General features: G+C 45.2%; 1 protein-coding gene across 3 annotated transcripts in view; it reads left to right on the top strand.

The window, feature by feature from the left end:
- Positions 1–22,724, top strand: part of SPIRE2 (spire type actin nucleation factor 2) — a 468,191-nt gene that overhangs the window by 235,396 nt on the left and 210,071 nt on the right. For all 3 annotated transcript variants that reach the window (XM_069635566.1, XM_069635565.1, XM_069635564.1), the window contains exon 3: positions 16,090–16,446. In XM_069635566.1, the coding sequence (XP_069491667.1) occupies positions 16,090–16,446 (357 nt within the window). The remainder of the gene's footprint in view (positions 1–16,089; positions 16,447–22,724) is intronic.

Raw genomic sequence — 22,724 nt, 5'->3', positions numbered from 1 at the left:
TGCTCAGCAAATGGGACTCTGAATTGTGCAAAAAGGCCATTCCGGGCTGTCGACAGCTCAGCATTAGTCTCAGGCCCCATTGTGGAGACAGCTGCTGAGATGGGTTTGCAAAGAAAGCAACACCATAATGAGTCGAGTGTATTCAATCTCTTTGCAGCTACCTATGTTGGTACTATTATATTAGGCCTATCATTGTTTACCAAATGTAAGCCTTATACAGACTGGGCAGAAAGACTATTGGTCTCATGATGAGTTCAGTGGTGTGCCACAATTCCGGCTGTAATTCTATTACCTCCACTTTTTTTGTGGCAACTGAATTGCCACAATTGTTGCCAAATAGCCGTACTATGATTTAGGAAGTGAAGCAGAGAATTTAACTCGCCTCGAGGTAAATCCTCCACTTTACTTTCAAAATGTGTCAGATTTACTGCATCTGAACTACTGCTTTCTCTCACCAACCAATACCTCAGCTTCAACCCTCTCTGTGCTGGTCTCCTCCACGCTCTGCTCTACTGTCCGTTTATCACCTGGTCTCTTGCCCTTTGACCTCACCTCAACACCCGACACTCACCCCTTTCACCTTCTCCCTTTTATACTGCTCGTTTCTTCCTGTAGCCATCTCCTGCTCCATCCATTGGTTGGAGCACTCACTTGTCCCTCTGGCCCAATCAATTCAGTTGAAGAGGCTTTATTTCGACAAAGTCATAAAAGCATACACCAATATAAATCACATAATACATACAATTGGCATCAATCACATTTCAGTATAATTGCACATTTATATGCCTGTAAATGTATTAGACATTCGCCAGCAGCTTCTTTGATCTTATTCTCCATGACCACTTAAGATATTTGCAGGTGGCAAACACCACTGGAGTGTCTGTTGCATTTAAACAAATTGCCATGGCATCCCCAATAGACCTACAGCCACAAATACAAAAAGTGGATTTAGGAAACACTTCCTTAGCGGCAATGTAACCGGGCACAACATAAAAAAGTGGTTTAGATCCTCAGTTGCACCATTGCATAGTGGGCACACAGGAGAGACATCATTATGCCACTTGTGTTTCAGAGATGCTGTTGGCAATGTGCCAAACCGAAACTTGGTGTACAATGACCTTTCAAATTTGGGATTTACGTAATCAAGGTAACCCTCATATCCTTCCTGGGTTTTAGTCGTGACGTGCCAGTTGCATCGAACCAAAGGTTCTCACAGAAATGTTGTACTGGGCTTTAATAAGAGCAGCCCCTTTTACCACGCCTTTTCAACGCAAAGAAATAATGCTCATGTTACTCCAATAATCCCCAAGATCCAGGTCCCCCAATCATCTCTTCACATGTACAGCCCACCTTAAAGAGGTGTCCCCTGGCTGTACTAGGACATCCACCAATGCATCTCTATATTTGACAAGGTTTTCATTGGACCACAGTCGGACCCAAAACAACACCGGGCTAAGCTTACAGATGGACTCTATTCCCTCCATGCTAGCCTCTAATAACACTGGCAGATCAGGCGTGCTGGAACGTAGCCCCAGTATGTTCGTTAAATATTTGCTTTTGACTGTCGCCAATGAGTGGGTGTCCACCTGCCCCCATAGCTCTGCCCCATAAATGGCAGCCTTCCTTGCCGGGGTTTATAGGCTTCCAGCGACACACGCACTGCCCCATTACCATGTTCGGCTGTGAACCGTACCAGAGCACCACTGTATCTGCCCGGGGTAACCCAAGCTTTTTCCAATCTCTACCTGGCTTTCCTCCTTGGGCCAGATTACACAAGTGCAACAGCATAAAGAATCTTTTAAGCCCTACTCCCTTTTCCAGCGTGGCTCTGCTGGTGCCCGTTCATTACCGGTCTCTCCTTTCCTGGTATGCCATGACGATGCGCTGGTGCCACAGGTGAGCAACAGCTGTTTGTTGCTTTGTTCTTTCCTTTGTGGCAGCTTCCCTTTGCGTAGGTCGAATCGTTCCCCGTTTGATACTGGAAAGTATGGTAGCTGGAGTCACAGCGGTTCGCTTTCTTGTGGCTTAAATTATTGTTCATGCACCATAGGTGTTCCTGCAAGGTAAAAGAGTGAACAATGGCCATCACTTTGAACAGTAGCTATGGGGTAGTCTGCATTTTCAACCAGGCACAGGTGGGGGGGGACAGAGACTGGGGCCCTCACAACTCTCTTGCCACACTATGGGAGGGATCCCACATCCCCTTTTAAGGGTCAAATCTCTTACCCTGTCACAACTCCCAGAGGGCTTAGTCATCTGTGTGTGTACACCGTCTGACTACGCCCACTGACCTATGTGCCTGGGCTTGATTCCAGATGGAGGAATGATTGTCACTGAATGCAGACCTCTAGGGCGGCTATTTATACAATAGTTGCATCTGCCAACAGCAGCAAATACAACAAACAACCTGCATTTACGCCATTATGTCAAGTAAGCAGGTTATCTGGGTCAACAGAAAACATCGTCACTATTGAAACAGAGGTGATGATGGCCACACGTGTAGAGGGATATCATAAATGATAAAGCTTCTTGTTCAGTGTGGGCTGATTGTAACATTTCTAGGCTAAAATCCTTTTGCCTCATGCAACAAATTCCAGTTCCCCAGATGCAATCAATGATACATTCACACTGCGCATATGTCCAAAGCTCTTGTTCAATGCTTGATTGAAGCGATTAAGTTCAATTCTGAATCAGCCTGACACGTGTTTCGAGCAACTGCTCTTCTTCTGAGGCTTATTTGCTCTTGTAAGCAACCACAAATCTATTGGTATTCGAGGTAGGTATATATATCGTTGCCCTTCTTGTATCTATAAATCCTCGCAATTGCGGTAGAGTGAATATCTGAGGACCAGCCTTTCGTCAAAGCACAAAGAAATCCGGATTTCTTTGTGCTTTGCCGAACGGCTGGTTTATAGATACAAAAAGGCAACAGTATATACCTACCTCTAATACCAATAAATTTTTGGTTGGTTACAAGAGCAAATAAGCCTCAGAAGAAGCTTATTTAAGCATTAAACAAGAGCTTTGGACATATGCGCAGTGTGAATGTATCATTGATTACATTGGTTCCATAATGTCGGTGGTTTGAGCAGTTAACCCCGCAAATCAATACACTCACCTGCTGCAGCTTGCCCCCGGACTATATATACACCCAATTTGGGACATTATCTTGATGTATGAGCGCTAGGGTTTCCAGTCTCTTACTGCTCATTCGTCCTCCCAGTTCCCCAGATGCCCTGGTTTATGGCCACTGCACCGGGTACATGGGGAATTTACCATTATTAACTATAGAATGTATTGTTGACCTACCTGAAAACCACAGAAAGGACACTGTATCAGTCACTGGAGATTATTTCTCTAAGATGGAACACTTTGTTGCTTGTGATGGCGTTCCTTCCGACCTGATTCTAGCCATGCTTTTCTGTCATAACTTGTTTAGTGCCCACTTCCTACTCGGTGCCGTGATCACAGACAGGGAGTTCCAGGTTATGTCCCGTTTTTTGCGGGTCCTCCTTATTTAGGGTTCGATACTGAGTCATCCTCACCCTACCACCCTAAGGCAGATGGCCAAAAGGAGTGCCTGAATCAGTTGTTGGATTTGTATGTCTGCTGTTTTTACCTCAGAACCAGGAAGAGTGAGTATTCCTTCTTAGAACATTCAAGCTTGTGTATGTATGACAGACTGCCTCACAGCACAAAAGGAATGCCACTTTTATGTGCTTTTTGGACCTCATCCACGAATGTTACTCATAGATCTACTTATTCCCCTGCAGCCCCTGCAGCTAATGATTGCCTCTTGCACCTCAAGATGTCCATGCACAGAAGGTTGTACAGTTGCAAGCTGCTCAATCTAGAATGACAGTCTTCACTGACGTACAATATCAGGTGGTCCCTGAGTATCATGAGGGCAGGATGATGTGTGTGGCTTTCCATACAGCATTTATGAAAGTAGAATTAGCCATTTGGGCCAAGCCACACATACCAGAGCACCACCCAGTAGCCATCACTGGAATCTAACCTGCAGTTCAGAGCCACATGAGCAAAGCATTTTGAGTTTGCAAATCAACCCAAATGCAAGTCTTTAACTCCAGTAAATTGTCTAGGGCTCTCATTATGAGTTGGTTGTACGGAATTAATACTGTATACCAGCACGGTTCCGCACCAGCCAACTACAAGTTTGCCTGTGAGGTGCCTGATTTACCTACAACTAAGAATTTACCTCCACCTAATCTGTTTTCTTATGTGCCGTGACTTTTGCTCTCATTGAGTGACCAACTTCAGTTCTTGGCTCGGCTTATTGGATAACCCATGGTTGGCCACCTCTGCCTCCTGGCTTGAATCTTTATTCCATCTGCTCCTTCCTTGACCACTGTGTACCAGACACCACTCCATCACTTCTGGACTGACTTGGATCACGATTGGGCAAGATGCTCCTGCACTGCTGCTCCTGAAAACCGGCTTTTCTTCCCGGGGCTTGGACTCTTGCAGAAGTTTTTTCCTTATTTGCAGCCGGTACTATTGCCCTTTTTCCCATAGACGCTTAGAATGCCATCAGGTGGGTCCATTCAGACTATTGGGTATTCCTTTTCCTGTGGCACTACAGAGAGGCAGGACAATCCGGTCGGAGACTCTGCCAACTCTTATAAGGGAGTTGAATATCAGTAGGTTCTGAGGCTTGTGGGAATCACCCTAAAGTACTTCCTATTTCTTGTTTGCATGACTGAGTGTCCATCTTTCTCTGTGTATTAACTCACGCCCTGCCTTGTTATGAGCCATGGAGGTGAGCTGTGTATTTTTCTCCCTGACCTTCTGGGTGACTCATGGTTCCAAGGTTTCCCCGGTGAGTTGGTGGGGTGAATTTCAAAGGGCTTTCGGCGGGGGCTCTCTAAAGTCTAAAGCAGCCTCCCCCAGTACTCCGGATACCTAAGGAAAGCGCAGGGGAAGTCCACTAATATAGGCTGCACAATGTGATCCTGCGCTCCCAGTGCAGGACCAGCAATTCTGACAGTCAGGGCTCAATTTAGGGTACAAGCCGGTGGACAGCGTCCCCCCACTTCTTTCAGAGGGCACCTTGATATGCTCATTTCTGGTGACTCCACATTCAATTGGTATGTTAATGTGTCCCCCCACTCTTTTTTAGTTCTTGACTTGACCCCTGTCAGAGTGGTGGCTCACGCCATGAAAGGCTACTCTGCCCTCATCAGCATCGGAGCCATGGCTTCAACAAACTGTTTTTACGGCTCCCACTCTCTCAGGGAGCTGCGCCGGAAGGGGGAGCAGAGAGGGAAGTAAAGGTGGGTGCCTGGCAGGACTCCAGGTACTCTTCTATTTTACTTCATGGGCGTGTGGTTGCATACCTGAAACTAAGGGATGTGGGGTACGGTGGCAGAATGCCAGGTATATTTGATTCCTGCAAGGTGCTGGGGAGGGTGAGGGATGCACACAGGGGAGGTGCGGCAGAGTGCAGGATACTAGCTAGGGCCTCATTACAAGTTTGGCAGTGCAGGAAAACAGAAACCGCCAAATCATAGTTTTGGGCGTATTTAATACCGGTGAAATTACTGCATGGTAAATCTTCTGATTTTTGGAAAAGAAAATTGTTTAGTGCCCATTCACCTCTAGTTTGTTGCTGGAGTGAAATCCTCCACTTTGCCTCCACAAATTGGTAGATTTACTGGGCGCTAATTCCACCGCCGGTAAATTCACCAAAAATTACCATGGAGTCCTGTGGACTCCAAAAATTGGAAATCACCACTACTTGGAAACCTGTGGTAACTCCGCGGGACCAAGCGGCGGTAACGGTAATTGAATTTGGCAGTAATTTCAATGGATTTACCTCTGGAATACCACCAAACTCATAATGAAGCCCATCATATTTTATTTCCCTGTTTGAGTTGGGAAGGGACATTGTTATGTTCTTTAGAGTTGCCTCCTGCCTCCCCTCTATCAATGCTGGGCCACGGCGACAGAGGAGGAGGGTGGAAGGGGATGTATGGCGAGCCAAGCACAATATCAAGTGACAGATAGATGTCAGTGTTCCGAGTAACATAATAGAGAGCCCGCGCTTCCGTCTCGTTGTCTATAGATTGACACTTGGAACCCCTCTGTGTCATATATCCCTTTGATCGATAGCCTCACATCTATGACCTGTAGTTGTACTTATTGATTCGTATTGCGTTTTCGCGAACGCGCCATACACAAATAGAACGGTACAATATCATGGAAGATAAATGTAAAACCAAAAAAAGGAGGCGAAATGCAGTTATGAGGAAATTAAATGAGTTTTAAGAGTGAAACAGAAAAAGGACAAAGTGGGACCAGAGGCGGTAGTAAGAGATAAAGAGTTCCAGAGTTCGGGGGCCGGTAAGGAAAGCAAGCGGAAATGTAATCGTGAAGAAGGAGGCGTCAACCCTGTTAAGAGAAACAGCAATTGAGAGCATAGTGCCCATGCAGGGACATAGAAAGAAACAAGAGGGGAAGTAGTGGGAGGGGCAAGACCATGCATGCATTTAAAGACAATGGGCCCCATCACAAGTTTGGCAGTATTTCAGTAAATCCGCTGAAATACCGCCAAGTGGATTTACCATGACCACCACTTGGTCCAGTGGATTTACAAGTGGTGGTAGGAGGCACGAGTCCCCCTTTTTTGGAGTCCATAGGATTCTGATGGAATTACTGCACGGTAAATCTACCCATTTTCAGAGGAAAAGTGGCAGATTCACCTCCAGGTTGTTGTTTGTGGTACATCCTCCACGTTACCTCCACAAATTGGTTGATTTACCGTGCAGTAATACTGGCGGCTGTAAATCTGGCAAGAAACCCCACGGAGTCCACAGGACAAAGTAGAGGTACTGATAATTGAAATTGGTTGTATTTTTGTAGATTCACCACCGGCATACCGCCAAACTCGTAATGAGGCCCTATAAATTTTATTTCCCAGTTTGGGTTGGGCAGGGAAATCTGTATGTTATTTAGAGCCCCCTCCTGCCTCCTCCCTAACAATGCTGGGCCATGGGGACAGAGAAGGAGGGTCAAAAGGAGATGCAGGGGGAGCCACGAACAATATAACATTACAGATGGTTGGCTATCAACTCTGAGACATATCCCACCTCAGGGCTTCGAGTAACATAGCAGACAACTCTAGCTTCCATCTCGTTGTCTATAGAGTGTCCCTCGGATCCCCTCTGTGTCATATATCCCTTTTATTGATAGCTACCCATCGCTACCCAAGTGCCATACACAAATAGAATGGTACAATAGCATGGCAAATAAATGTAAAATCAAAAAAGGAGGAGAAATACAGTTATGAGGAAAGTAAATGATTTTTAAGAGTAGGACGAAAATGGCCAAAGTGGGAGAAGAGGGGATAGTAAGAGATAAAGGATTGCAGTGTTTGGGGCCAGTAAGGAAAATGAGCAGAAAAGTGATAGTGAACAAGGAGGCTTCGGAACTGGTAAGAGAAAGAGAGATTCAGAGCATAGCGAACGAGCAGGGACATAGAAAGATACAAGAGAGGAAGCTTAAAGGGGGGCAAGACTATGGGCCTCATTATGAGTTGGGCAGTAATCTGGCGGTAAATCTGCTGGCATACTGGCCGACACAATTACGACTTTGGCGGTAGCCATGCCGCTATTGGCGGCATGGCTGCCGCCAAAATCGGGTCCGGGTCTGGGTTCCCCGAATAGCGAATTACCGGGCCATTCCGAGTTCGAGGAACCCAGGCCCGGTCCTTCCCCATTCCCATTTGAGCCCCCATAGGGCACAATGGGAATTGGAGAGGGAGCAAACAACGGGCCGATTACGAGCAGCCCGTTGTTTGCTCCCTCTTCCCCTCGCGGGACCCGGTAAGGACGCCTGGTTTGACCAGGCGTTCCTTACCGGGTCACGCGAGGGGAGCTTGTAATGAGGCGGAACGGGTTTAACGGGTCCACCTCTTTTCGCGGAGCCCGTTAACCCATTCCGCCTCAGTTGTAATGAGGCCCTTGGTCTTGCAGTATTAGCACCAAATTACAAGTGGCGGTGATGGTCCCCATTTTGTTTAAGTCCATAGGACTCAATGGGGCATTTTCACCGGTATTACTGTGGTGGTAATTGTGCCAGAAATGGTTGGAAAGTCAGCGGATTTAACTACAGCTCATAGTAACGGTATTACCACCACATTTTTACTGCACCGCCCAACTCTTAATGAGGCCCGTATGCATTTAAAGACAATGGGCCTCATTACAAGTTTAGAAGTATTTCGGTAGTAAATCCACCAAAATCCCACCCAACGGATTAACTGTTACCACCACTTGGTCTTGTGTATTTACCTCAGGATTACATGCAGTGGTAGTTTGCGTAAGTCCGCATTTTTTGGAGTCCATACGACTCCTTGGGGATTTTGGTGGAATTACCGCTGGTGGTAATTCTGCCAGTGGTAATTAAACCGATTTTGCTGATGTTAGGCGTTAAGCTGGCAGATCTCACTGCAGCTTTTTGCTGGAGGAAAATCCTCTACCTCACTGCCAACCCTGTAGTACGGTGGTGCAGCAATGCAGGAGTAATGGAATTACTGTCTTGTTACCACTGTTTTTAACTGCACCGCAGTACTTGTAATTAGGCCCAATGCACAATAAGTTAAAAAGGAGGCGAGATTCGAAGGGGAGCCAATAAATAGACAAAGGAGTAGTAGAGATGAGGAGTGCAAGCTAATAGAAGAAAAAGAGAACGGATAGAAGAGTTGAAAATAGAAAGTTAAGGCGCAAATTGGTAGGCAGGAAAGCCAATCAGAAGAGCAGAGCAAAGCAGCAGTCAGATTGAGAGAGAACCAAAGTAGAAGTAAGGAGTTTGGTGGCTTGGAAAGAGAGAAAGGGGCGGGCTCCCATATACTGAAGTTGACAGGAATTTGTTGTGATGAAGATGTGGATGGGAAAAGAAAGTGAGGACTGAAAGATAACGCCATGGTTGCGAGCATGTTGGGATATAGGAATAAGAGGAAGGGAGATAGTTCAGGGGGAGGCGAGGAGATATAATAAAAGAGGGAAAGAATAGAATGTCTGTTTTAGAGGGGACTAGATGGAGAAAACGAGGATGCATTCAAGACAGGATAGGGAGAAAGCAGACGGTAATCTTTGCGTGACTAGCGCCTGAGAAAGAAGCGAATGACAGGATATATAATTCTCTGTATAATTACATTACCAGTCATAGGCTGCGATAAGAAAATAGATGTACAGGTTGATAAAAAGGTCTTCCATGTTTTGCTAACTAACTGTAATAATAACACATTGACGGTAATAACTCCTTACAGTTGAGTTGTGACATTACCATGCTGCTGCCCGAAACGCCCCAGAGCGAAATTCCAGCTACCACCAAGTGCATTGGTTTAAAGGGCTGCCCAGCTTTTGATTTGAGCCATGTGCCATGGAACTGTGAGAAATCTAGCATGTTTTGTCCTGATCTATTGCTTTGTTATGTCAAGTTTAGTTCATTGTACTGCACGCCACTGCCACTTCCATGGTCTCCAGGCGCTCTTGTGGCTCTGTAAGGTAGTGTGCGGTGGGTTGATGAGGGAGGGAGAGGGTTAAGACAGATGTTGTGCTCATCTGTTGATGAGTGTAGAACTAGGAGTAATGAGCTTTCTGGGTGTGCTTTGTTTTGTACACTGGGTGGCGATTGTTTCTGAATGGGCGGCGTCCAGAGTTTGTGCTGTTTGGTGTAGGAAGTTATTGATTTTGAGAGTGATGTGCAGTGTGGGTTTTTTAGCAGGGTGATCCGTTAGCCCATCTGGGCGTCTACGGTAACTGAGAGGTGGAGGAGTGTGGTAGAGAAAAGGGAAATGATTGGTCGGTTTTGGGGTGGTTTTGGGGTGTTGTGCAGCTATGCTACAGTTTCTTATTGTAGGGCATTTATCTTGCGATTCCTTTTTTCCGGGTCAGCGTTTCAATGCGTTTGTGGACGGGGTTTGGGCATTGTATACAGTTGAAGTCGTCTGCTCGTGAGGATGGCTGTTTTTATTGGATTGAACTGGCTTACCCTGTGGCAGTAAAATATCCAGAAAACTGTACCTGCCACATTGACACCTGATAAACTGCGACCTCTCAGCCCCCGATTGAAGGAATGAAAGGTTGGGGAGGTAGAGCTCTAGTTGTGACGAAAAAACAAATATTCAAGGTTTGGAGGATTAGAAGGAATCCTCCTGCAGAAGACTGGACTTTTGAGCTGCAGGCTCTGTTCAAATACAAGATGGGCAATGCATGAAAGTATTGCTAGGAAAAGTCCGTATGTGGACATGCAGTCCTCTTTCAATGACCTTTGTGAGCAAGAGCGTGTACCCGTTGTGGCGTCACTATGGACAGCAGGCCTTGGGATGGCTGCTTGCCTTGTTTGTCCTTTGTCTAGTCCATGTCTGTTGTTTTATCTCCTTTGCAATCCTGTGGTTGTCTGCATTGCTTTTCAATGTTTGCACGTGCGAAGGAAAGAGAAAACATCTTTTGCACCGAAGGTCATATGTTAATTCAATGATGTATTGTTTTTAGGTGATGGAGGGGGTTGGCAGTGATTGTTGTGTCTTGCTATTGAAAATATTTTCTTGACCTCCACGATATCCATAATATTTTAATGAACACGCGTATTGAATTACCGTACACTCATACTATTGTTGTCTTACTGTACAATAAAGATAATAGAATTGTAAAAAAAAAAAAAAGGTTCTTGCTTCTAACGTGTCTGCCATACGCCCCACTGTTAGCTGATAAGCAGGCATCTATGGTAATATGCACATTTTGTGCACTGCTGGAGTTCAATACAGGAGAGCTGTCAAGACGTGTAACATGATAGAATTATAATGTACAGTTTGGAATGCTAGGCATGTCAGCACCACTAGTCCATTCCTAAAATGTGCAGCTCTCAACACGCTTTGCATTACCACTCCCAGTAGCCCTCGCCAATGACTGTACTGGTTAGGGCTCCTTGCAGTCGAAAACGTCTGAAGAGCCAATGGTTGTAGACCCCATTGTTAACGCTCACCACAACTCAACAGCATTTGAAGTGTTGGCAGAGGCGTTGCTGGGGAGTGGTGGGGGGGCGGGGAGTGCTGAGGGGGCTATAGCCCCAGGTATTTGGGTTGTAGCCCGTATAGAAGTTCAGGCGTTACAACCAAAAAGGTTAGCTAGTCCCCAGTCCCAAAATTAGCCTAGCCCCGGATCTTTTACAGACCTAGCAACACCCCTGAGTGTTCATAACCTTCCTTTTTGAATGACTCTTGACAAGTTCGGGCTCAACTAAACCGTAACTTCCGGGGGGGGGAGGGACATGGTAGGGGAGTGGCTACCTTCAGAGACTCTGTGTGGGCTTGGCAAATTTACTGCCCCATTCCCATTTCCCCAAAGGAAGCACAGCAGTGTGCTTTCAGCAGTTTAAAAAAGACAGGGGGTCCTTGTATGTCACCTGTATGCATTATTTTGTCATTTGCACTATGCAGTTGAAAACAAGAGTGTAAATGCAGACGTAATTGCCTGCATGCCTTAGTTTGTTCACTATGGTAGTGCAAATTAAGTAAATGCCAATTGCCATTTATGCATGGCAGGCGACTTTTGCAATGGGTTCCTTTGGAATCTGCCTGCTTTTAGCTCAAGTAAAAAGCACTCGGATGACATAAGAATCCAAAGGATTTGGGCTAGCAAATAAATGTCATGCTGGCGTAAATGCCTGTACCTTTTTATGACGGAGAGGATGGAGGTCGCGGAAAAGGAAATATTTACACATACATGCTTTTTATGCTTTGTGGTCATACACACAGTGCTGGAAATTAACTATTTTTTTACTGGGTGATCCCACCCAGCAGGGAGGAAGTAGGGATGTGGGGGGAATGTGGCGGGAGAGGGAAGGCTGAGGGTGGTGTATTTTACTCACCCCCCCATAAATATTTACATCTTAGTCCCTCAGAAAATTAATCATGAACACCTTGGAAAAAACTTAGTTTCTAATGTTGCCAGCTACGTATAAAATGTGCACCCCTTTTAAAGCTAGACAAAATGCACCTTAGTATATCCTGTAGAGGGCAGTATTGACAATAACAAGGTATTTCACAGCCTCCTGCTAAGACCCTCAAGTGGTCTTGTTGGGAAGTGTCTCGCCTCTGCAACCACGGTTCAAATCCTGGTCCGCAGCAAAGTAAAAGCAGTGCGCCAAAGCATTCTAATATAAACCTGCACATGGAGTTCCCTGGACTGGCGAGTCAGATCACAGACCCAGGTGTTATGTATGACCCTCCCATGTGTATTGCCCCTTTAAGGGGATGTGTCCCTCCCACGTGTATTGCCCCTTTAAAATGGGCCATGACTTTGCCATGGCCCAAGCTAATAAAAGGGAGCCCCTGCCGGCACGTGCAGCAGAACGGCTGCAGGCTCCAACCATGGAATATCTCTGTCTGTCTCTCATTGTGGGCCCGCAGGCCTACACTGTGTGATCACGGTCCGGCGGCCCTGGCCTGCAGGCCGCATGCTGTGTGACCACAGCCCTGCAGGTCCTTGCTGGTCTGGGCCCACCAGACCAGCCTGGTGCCCAGGGTCCTGCCCAGGCACCCACCACCCTGGATGCTCCAGGCATCCATGGTGCTCCGGCACCCAGGAAGTTCCCCACAGCCTCTCAGGGCCCTGCCCTGCACCACCTCTGTAAGACCGGGTGACCCTGGCAAACCAGCATGGTGCTGTGCCCCCCACTACCAATGAGGCCGGCCGCGTGACTGCCTCCGGTCCCACAACACCAGGGAGATATTGTTTGCCAGATCCCGGATCCTGGAAGATCCAGGAAAACTCTCAGCATTGCATACACATGCCCACGGCTCTAAAAGAAATTGTGTAAAAAGGCCACCTGGCATTTGTCATGAACTTCCAGCTAGTGTAGGCTTTAATGCATAATGTTAAGAGCATTTCCTATCCACATAAGCAGCCCCTTTTTTGCATGTCGTGGGTATAAACTAATCTTAAAAAGGCTTTTCTGTTTTACACTCATTTGCATTTCCCATTGAAAAACACACTTGTAAATCAGGCCCTTTGTCCTGGAAGCAGACAAAGAATTGCTCGTTTTTTGGAGTTGGAAATGCAAGACTGCAGTGCATGTTGCCTAACAATTCACGTCTAAGAACAACACTGCTGAAAACAAAAGGAAAGTCATTACGCACACCCGGAATCAGCTGCATTTCGTCCTGCTCATGGTGCCTCTAAAGGTCAGAAGGTCCCATAATTTCTGGAGGAGGGGCTTGAGCCCAAATAACATAGTGGTATCTGCTTTGAGGCATTAGCAGGTCGGAGTACTAGACGCAGAGGATAGTGTTGACAAGACGCCTGACTTCAGGTAGTTGCAAGCGACAGGAATGCAGCACGCAGAGGTGATACCTTGGGCAAAGCTTCTGTATTCACCAAACAAGATGTAGCTGGGCACACGAAAGTGGCAAATGAAGGGAACTGGCAGAGTACAAGACAACAAATGGCCTCCTTAGTGAGCGAACAGCCCTTCCAGGGAAGGGAATTGGCCGACCCATTTATCCCGGTGTATCCAGAGGTTCAAAATCATAAATCCTCCTCAAACCGCCACTGAGGAGGGACTGGGAGGCCCGAGTGCCCCGCTGAAGATCTGTGGCCAGACCTCTCGGAATCTGGACGGCATACCTGCGCCCTGGCCCTTGCCACCCTCACAGCAATGAACATGCATCCAACTTTACAAAATGGAATTGTAGGACATTTTAGACGCAGAGGACTTCAGACGCGGAAGTGCCTCGGAATCAGTCTGTGTTGCGCTTGGATATGGTTCCATACACCGTCATTTGTGTCCCTGTTTTCCTTCCCCATATTAACTTTTTTGTTACCATTAGTGACAAATGGCATTCTAAGACGCACAGCAAAAAAGAACATTATATGGAAAAAACTCTCCAAACCCAGCAAAATGATATTCTGCCAAGCACTTGTTTGTGAAAGTATCGTGTACTTAGGAAATGACCCTTCTCTGTTTCTCAAGTTAGTAAAGAAAGATTCCTTCATTTGTAAAAATCTAAATTGATTAAATACAAATAATAAAAATTTTTTTAAAAAATTAAAAAAAATTACATTGTAAGACAGTTATTCTTTCAAGGCACTGATCCGTTAGAATTCTCCCTGTGCCTGTCCTGGATTTCCAAGGCGCATGTGGTGCAAAAGACATACGCATACCCTAGTTTGCATATGTACTGTCATCAAAAGAAATGATATCTGTGGGAAGGACATTGCAAGAAGTGTCACCAGCCTCTAGTACTAGAGGGACACATGGCTAGTGCTATTAAAAGAAGTTGGCAAGAGTAAGCCAATAGAGAAATAATGTGGTGTGTAGTGTAGAAGATATCTATGGGGCAACCATTAATGCAGGTTGCCTCCCCGCCCCCCAATCAAAAGCGCCACACCAATATACCTCTTTATATTATCCAATCAGAAACACTGCACCAGTGCAAGTGCAATTAGCACTGTGGCAAAAATTGCCACTGGGTAAAAAAACACATATATTTCAAAGCATTTTCCCATCATGGCAATATTTCCCCAAATGGTAGTCCTTGGCTCTGGTAGAAACATACTTTGAAAGAATGTTTTTTGCAATAGAGCAATGTTTGCCATAGTTCTAATTGTACTTGCACTGCCGCAAACCTTCTGCAATACTGCTAAAAGTGTGCAGTTGACTGTAAGGTCTAACTAAGTAATAACAGCTCATTTGAAGTCTCGCCCGCCTGTACCTTTTACCTCTGTTAGCTTTTAGAGGGAGAAAACATAGTGTAGCCCTGGTCATTCCTGCGTTCCTACTGAATGCTGTGCCTAGATACGGCTCTTCCGAACCTAACAACATTCTCTTGAAATAGCTTTGTACTAGTGATCGATGTGAGCCGGAACGGTCGGGGGCGGTGTTGCACTACTTTCATTTTTTTCTGTTTACAATTCCTCTATATTTTACGACCATATTCATCATTCTATACAGATGATTTATCCATTCATGTCCCTGTGCAAGTGTAAAGTTGTAATAGCAATTGTCAAGTATACAGTAAAGGGAAGAGGTGTCTTTGAGGTAGTTGACGGAGTTGACGGAGCATGTCATTCGCATAGTTTGTATAAGATATACCGATAGAGTCCAGGAGGGCAAATAGAGGCATCATGAATATGTTATACAAAGTAGGTGACACACAGGACCTTTGAGGTACCCTGCAGATGATAGATGCTGGGGGGGGCACTGGCGTTCCCTCCAGATACTCTAAAGGATCGATCTCCTTAGAAGGAGGCGAAACAGGCTGAGGCCTCGGGAGAGAAGTTTGCTGAGGAGGATAGGTGCTGACCTAGGATTTCGTGGTCCACTAGGTCGAACGCCACTGATAGGTCGAGGAGAAGCAACAGGGCAAGCTTGCCTTCATCCCTGATTTCATCAATCTGGATCTTCAGTTGGAGTAGCGCAGACTCCGTCACATGGCCTGGGCGACACCCTGACTGGCACATACCCAGGATAGGATTGGATTCATGATATCTTTGGATTTGGAGATAGGCTGCTCAATGCAGAATTTTTAGCAAGAAGGGGACAGTTGTGATGGGGCTCATGTCACTTTGTGTCTGTTGTTCCTGCCTTGTTCTTGTTGCATCCACTATTTCCGTCCTGCCTCCTTCTATGACTGCATTTTTTGTGCATGGAATTCCCTTGTTGTCGTGTTTTGTATTACAATCTCCTCCTTTCTCTTTTGGTTTCTCCTTTTCTTTTGTCTTTCTTGTTGTTGCCTGTCACTTCCAGTGTGTTTTCTATGTTTGCTGTTCTTTTCTTGTTTTTTTGTGTGTACGCATCTCCTTTTTGCGTCTTCTGCTTTTTTTCTTGCTTCTTTTTGTGCATTCTGCTTCTTTCTTGGCTCCTTTCGGGTATAGCAATGAGTCCTGGTCTCTTGTGTCTGAGAATTTGATTCCATTTCCCTATCACTGTTTTCATGGCCTTTTCTGAATGTTGCCATTGATTTGTATTGTGCTGTTATGGTCTGTTCTCTAACTGCACCTAGGTTTCTGGGAAATGTTCTCTCCAACTCATTGCCTCTCTCCTTTTTTTTAAACATGTCTTTTGCAGATGGTGCAGTCGCTAGGATTTGCCATCTACCGGGCTCTGGACTGGGGTCTGGAGGACAACGAGGAGCGGGAGCTGAGTCCCCAGCTGGAGCAGCTCATTGACCTCATGGCCAACAGTGACTCTGAAAGTACCAGCGGCAGCGCCATGGATGAAGGCTACGGGGGGCAGGAGGATGAGGAGGAGGCAGATGGGACCCCTAAAGCTCTCCGCCCATTTCAGCAAGTGATGATGGTGTGTGCATCCCGACTGACCGACCCTAAGGAGGCGGAGTCTCATTACCAGGCTGTGTGCCGAGCCCTGTTCATGGAGACCGTGGAGCTGCAGGCCTTCCTGTCGAAGATCCGAGAATCCAAAGAGGTGGGTGCGCCTCCTAGTAGCAGGAGTGTGAGGAGGACAGGAGCAGGTAACCCATGCGCTATCAGGCCATTTGCTACAGTCACGCAGGTATCGGAAGCATGACAAACACAACACATACAATAACATACTCTCATTCGGTAACAAAAGGCTGTATGGAGTTTATATGTATTTGGTTAGGGTTGACTAATCTATTGGTTTGCAAAAAGAAAATGATACTCTGAGGTGAAAAAATGTATTATGTCAATGTTCTGGTCAATGAATGCTGCCCAATAGGGTCAGACCACATTTTAAGTTATGCAAAGAAACAAGCTGTGTCCATGTTCAGCAAGGAGGGGACATGGAGAAGATAATAAAGAAGAATTACTTTAATTGGAAACACATGGATAGACAAGTTATCAACATAACGCATAAACGATTATGCAAATATCACCAATGTGACTGTTGTATACTAGCACCAAATCAAAACAGAAATTTGAAAAGTACAGATACAAACAAATTGTATACAATCTCTGAATATTAAATATAGATGTACGTCAATGTCCAGGCTTTTAAAACAAAAGTCCTAATACAGAAAAACACCAACTAGTTTCGGCGACACTTAAAGATGTGCTCCGCCTTCCTCAGGATAGCATTTTAGAGTACCTAAACAAAATATCTAGTTATTCAACTAGACTCACTACACTATCCAACAACTCTCACAAGTACGGTTCAGGTTTGGCAGCCCCAAATGCTCAGGATGTTAAGTTCTAAAGGAGTTGCCAGGTGCGTGTGCCTCAGTGTGCAGTTCCCTTCAGTGACTTCACTTCGAATTGCATATGGTTTGTAAAATTATTAACATACTGAACAAATCATTGTTTGTTCTTAAATGGACAATCTTAAATAATGGGGCTGTTTTTCTCTGTGTGGTTCTGGAGCCTTTGGCAGCAAGGGAAAGAAACTCCAATGCTAGAATATTTGGGGAAAGTGTTTGATTTTACTGAGGGTGCATATTTAGGAAAATGTCGCCCCCCGGCAGTATCTTCCTTGTCGGGATGCTCACTAGATACCACCCAGACGTGTCAATACAAGCAAAGAAACAACATACAAGACAATAGCCTGATCCCAAACACCAATTTGTGCCCCACCCACCATGAATCCTGACACGTTAAGTATTGTGCCAATGAGCAGACGTGCCAGTGGAACACTGACAGCCGTTTCTGTCAATTCACCAAACAGTGTCATCAGGGCATGTGCTGCGTGCTACTATGATTAACCTGGTGCACAGCACTTCCTCAACCACCTTGTTAAATTGCTCAAAAGCTTTCTTAACCTTCCTCAATCCCCACTACCCTTCATCAATCCCACCAGCTCCTTACTTTACTAATCACTCTTTATGAAACATCTCCACCAGTTGTGTACATTTACCATTACCTGATTCACTCTCAAGCACTCTCACCTATCCCTTCTCCATTTCCACACTTCCTCTACTCACCAGCATCTTCAACTGCCTCCACCCTCTTATTTTGCAGCTCCTTCTAAACCTTCATGATGATAAGTGATTTATAACGCACTTATTACCCAGAGGTTCCTAAGTGGGGACCCAGGGATCGAACCTGTGGCGCTTCGTGTCATCTTGCTTCCAAGGCGAGCACAGTGCCGCTGAGCTATCCTCCCGAGACATGAACCTACTTATTCTCCTCTGCTCAACTCTTTCATACATTTCTATTTTTACCTCTTCCACATCCTCCCTTGGAACATTCATTGCACACTTCCACCCCTGTCACCTATCTCCATCTCCTCCTTTTCCCAGCTTCCCACACTTGCTCCACCACCTCTTGTTTTTTTACACCTCCCTTCCTTAACTATCTGCTTCATTCCAAAAGCCCCTCTGCCATCATATGTACTCAACTACTTCTGTCTACTTTTCTAAACCCCAGCTTCTACAGCCAACACTTTCCTCATTGCTTTCATCTCCTCCCGTTGTCACCTTTTACTCCACATTCCCTTACCTGCTGCACATCTGCAGCAGCCTGCACTTGCTCATTTCACGCATTATCCACCACTTCCCCTAGCACCTCAACGTCTATATTTACTGAGCTGGCTCTACCTCCTTCCACCTAGAAAGACTTCCAGCTCTTCCACTTCTGCTTCCAATTCCCCCCTTCATCCATTGCTCTTCTTCCCTTAGCACCAATGTCTGACTTTCTCAGTAACTTCCATTTCCTCCTTCCTCGTCTGCTTACACCTCTTCTTTTCTTCAGTTCCCGTCTCTTCCCCACTTCTTCCACAGACTCTGGTTTTGTCTAACGTGGGACTTTGGAGGCTTGAAGAATTTAAGCTTTTCAGAATTATTCACATCTCGTCCGATTAATTTCGCTGAAAGGTTTTGTAAAATTGGCAACTGCTAATGGAGAGCCACTTGTTTGAAGGGCCTAGAATGATACAAATGAACAGCAAGACTACAGTAAAAACTCTTCTGTGGAATAAATATGCCGTGCAATGTGAGCAGAAAGATATCTTTAAGAATATCAATCACACTCATGCATTTTTCATTAGTGCACCTTCACCCTCTGGTTATTGGAGTGGGTGTAGAACACCTGAACCGTTTGCCAATTGAAATGGTGATCGGTTAATGGAAGGGTCATTGTATCTCAGAATGCTTTTAACCATTTATTTGCAACTTGATTGAGATACCAATACATTTTTATTGTTTTGCAATTTTTCTCAAACTCTCTGAGGCAAAAAATAAAATAAAATTTCTAGAAATAAATTCAATTTTCAGCATTGCTGACCCGCATTTCTCTAGCTGATTATGGCTAAAGATCGACTAACTTCTTGGGTTTTAAACTGTTACCATAGTATAGCAATGAAAACTAGTCAGAGAAATGTATTATTTCCTTGCATTTTATATGATTATTTTAATGTTGGGAACATCTTTTGGATAGGAGATCTGATTGATTGTATCTGCTAGATAGTTCTGTTTGTTTTTGTACTTTTCATAGAAAAAGTGTTTTTCACATCAGGTTTTATAATGTTGATGAGTCACAAGAATGGAAATACCTCAATTTCAATAGGACGTTTTCTGTGTTCACATGTCACAAAGCCTGTTATAGGGAGAACGTCCCTGGGTGCAAGGAAAGCTGCATGGAGGAAAACACTGTACTAACATTTTTTATTTGGAAAATAATTCCATACTTAAGAAATAAAATTAGCTTCCCTGCAACAGGAGATAGACAGTGAGTTGGGAAAAAGCAACAGATATGGATTGCCGTGTGGCAAACATTCTGGGAGCCCTGGACTATTTGGCTCAGAAATCAAGGCCAAATTCGCTTTGCTCTAGAGGACTTTGGGCTGTCATTTTTGTTCTGTTCTTGTTTAGAATTTTTTATCACTAAAAGAAATAGACATAGTTTGAAATCATCATTTTACGAAAAATATGTGTTCCTGAGTCTGACCGTTTGAATCTGAGGAAGGTACCCCACAGCGGCAGACTGGCAAGTGGGGCAATGGTGCAAATGCCCCCCACGCTAGCTAGGCTGTTGCCCCGTGGGCCAGAGCTCCAAAATGTAAACAAAATAATCAAAAAAGATGAAATCCTTCAGAATCTAGCCTGCCACAATGGAACCGAGTGCTGCAAAGACTGCTCAGATTTTTGGGGTCATCACGAGTTGGGCGGTAGCCCTTAAATGCGGTTCCGCCCAATCACGAGTCTGGCAGCATTTTCCCCCAGCTCCAAGTTGGGGGTAAATGCGCCGGACAAATTCCCATTTTCGGGCGCTAATTGCACTGAAAATTCCCCACAATGAGGAATTACAGTTAGAAGTTACCGGCCAACCGTAGATCCGGCTCTAATAGCGCTGGATCAGTTTGTGGTAATGCTATTAGCACGGGTGGTAACGCCAGTGGTAATACTACTGGGTTACTGCCCAACTCGTGATGAGGCCCTCTGTCTAAATGGTGCATCTTGATTTCATCAATGTCCTAAAGGTGTGTGGGTGGCTCCCACACATGGTCCTCCACAGTGAGTGAGAGGGAGAGGAGTCTAGGCTGCTGAGACATGTTCATACCGCCTAGTGGCAATGCATGTATTTACTTGCCAAGGAAGTAAGGGTCCATATCTCATTAGAGTTTGTCCTTGGTTTGATTGTGTACAAATGCTTTCACTGTGTTCTGGTGAATTTCCTGATCACCAGTGTGTATACAAAAAGAGTTTAATAGCACCATGAATAGCACCCATGGATATTACTTATATTTTGGTTATAGGCCGTTGGACTGTTTGTGGTACTTATTTTTGGACACAGTTCGAAAACACAGATAGAAAGATGTCATATTCAGATATTAATTATTAGAAGACTACATATTGCAAACTAAGGGGGTCGCTGAAGAAAGTAACCAGTTCTGACCATGGTATTTCTGAAAAGTTTATCACCAGCAGAGGTGGCATATCTGGAATACCCTGAGTGCTATTTCAGAAATACCACCTCTGATGGCGGCACAAGGGCACAGTTCAAAAATTCAACATCATGGCCTTCTGTGCCAAAGTCTCTTTGCCATTCAAAGTCTCTTCTTCCAGATACAACAAACAAACAATAAAGTTCCTTTCCTTTTTGTTTTTCACAGTTCACAATTTTCTTAGGTGATTTATTATTCACCTCAGATCCCCCTACGCTGGACTCAGATCCACTTTAACACAATACTCTCAGGGTTTTCATGTATCCAATTTCTCGGGTGATTCACGGTTCACTCGGATCCCCCTCCGCCGGGTTCAGATCCGCTTTGACACAAAATCTTTAATCAGTCTCCCTCTGCCGGGCTCAGATCAATTTATCTATTGTAACACAAAGCTTGCTTTAACCCAAAGCTTTCAATAGATCTCCCTCTGCCGGGCCCAGACTAACTTTATCTACTGTGTTATAAACTTTCTTTACTTTATCAACATCAAAGACTTTCGATTGTGTGCAGGATTTTGTTTGACCTGTTCCAGGACCACTTCGATTCACAATCCTTTGCGACTCTTTCACTTTGGTCAACTCTCAGCTGGATACCATACAGAGACCTTCGATTGAGCACACATGCAGTGCCCGACCACTCTGTCAAAGGTATCATATCTTGGTTTCAAAGTTCAATCACTCATCTGCAGTTCAACTTTACTCGTGCTGGTTATCACACGCGTCTCATACAATGTTCTTTCCAGCGCTCGCCATACAATGTTGCTGTTTGCATCCTTGGCTTCAACACAGACCGGTCTTGTATCGGTCTCCCAACTCACCGGTTGTGTTGATTTCACTGATGCTGCTTTGTTGTTGGACCCAAGCACAGTACCACGGCAGCTGGCGATTCTCCCCACCTTGATTATCGATGTAGGAGGGCCCCGGGTACAACCGACACACAATGCAGGATTCCTAAGCCTGGTTCCTGGTCTTACACTTTCTATTCTCAGGTCTTTTTGAAAGTAACGGTTCCTCATCGAAAAGTTCAAGGGAACTTCATTGCCATTCCCTTCTGTTTCGCTGTCTTTCTCCTCTTGTTAAACTGCCATCTCAGAACTGCTGTTTCCTTGTGTGCTTTGCCTCGCTCAAAGTGTGCCCTTGTGCTCCACCTTTTATCCGTGTGGGGAAGTATAATGGGAGTCAGGTGTGTGTGATGGTCAATAATTGCCTGATCTTGCCTGACCATTGTATTGGGACACGTCAGGCATACGACTCGGGTGTTAGTCCTTTTCTCTAACAGCGGGCTGTCTGTGAGAAAGTGTTTGTGTTGTAAAAGGGGGGGGTGGAGTTCCAAAATATCTTACCTGGTAGGATGGGCTAATAGTGTTACAGGGAAGGGGATACTGCGTCTCACCGTCCAATCTCCCACTCCCTGAAGACCCCTCACCCAGGTGATCCTCCCACACTGGTCCACCCCCAGGAACTGTATTCAAGAGCGATGGCTGTGTCCTGGACACCTGGATGACAAATCCCTGGGGACTAGTGGGTGAGACACCTTCTAGTTTCTCACAGTACACATCTGTAGCGTTAGGTCAGCAAGTTGAATGTTGCTGAGATCTATGTCTGGCCTGCATACTACTTCACTCGATTGTGGGACTGGCTTGGCCTCCTTTCTTTTTACTGACTAAGTGATGCATCCTTGCTTTGCGAACATATGTTTCGATTACTAGTTCTCTTATATTTTTTCAGATTGCTTTATCATTTAACTTGGTGCTTTGAAAGTAAACACAGTTGTACAGACTAATATAATTATAGTAAGTTTTCATCATAATTATAATCTTAGTCTGTTTCTCACGTGTATTTGCCTCA

The sequence above is a fragment of the Ambystoma mexicanum genome, chromosome 1q, assembly GCF_040938575.1.
Source record: "Ambystoma mexicanum isolate Mex_15411 chromosome 1q, UKY_AmexF1_1, whole genome shotgun sequence".
Taxonomy (NCBI): Eukaryota; Metazoa; Chordata; class Amphibia; order Caudata; family Ambystomatidae; genus Ambystoma; species Ambystoma mexicanum.
The sequence above is the reverse complement of the archived record's forward strand: the minus strand, read 5'-3'. Positions and strand labels throughout refer to the sequence as shown.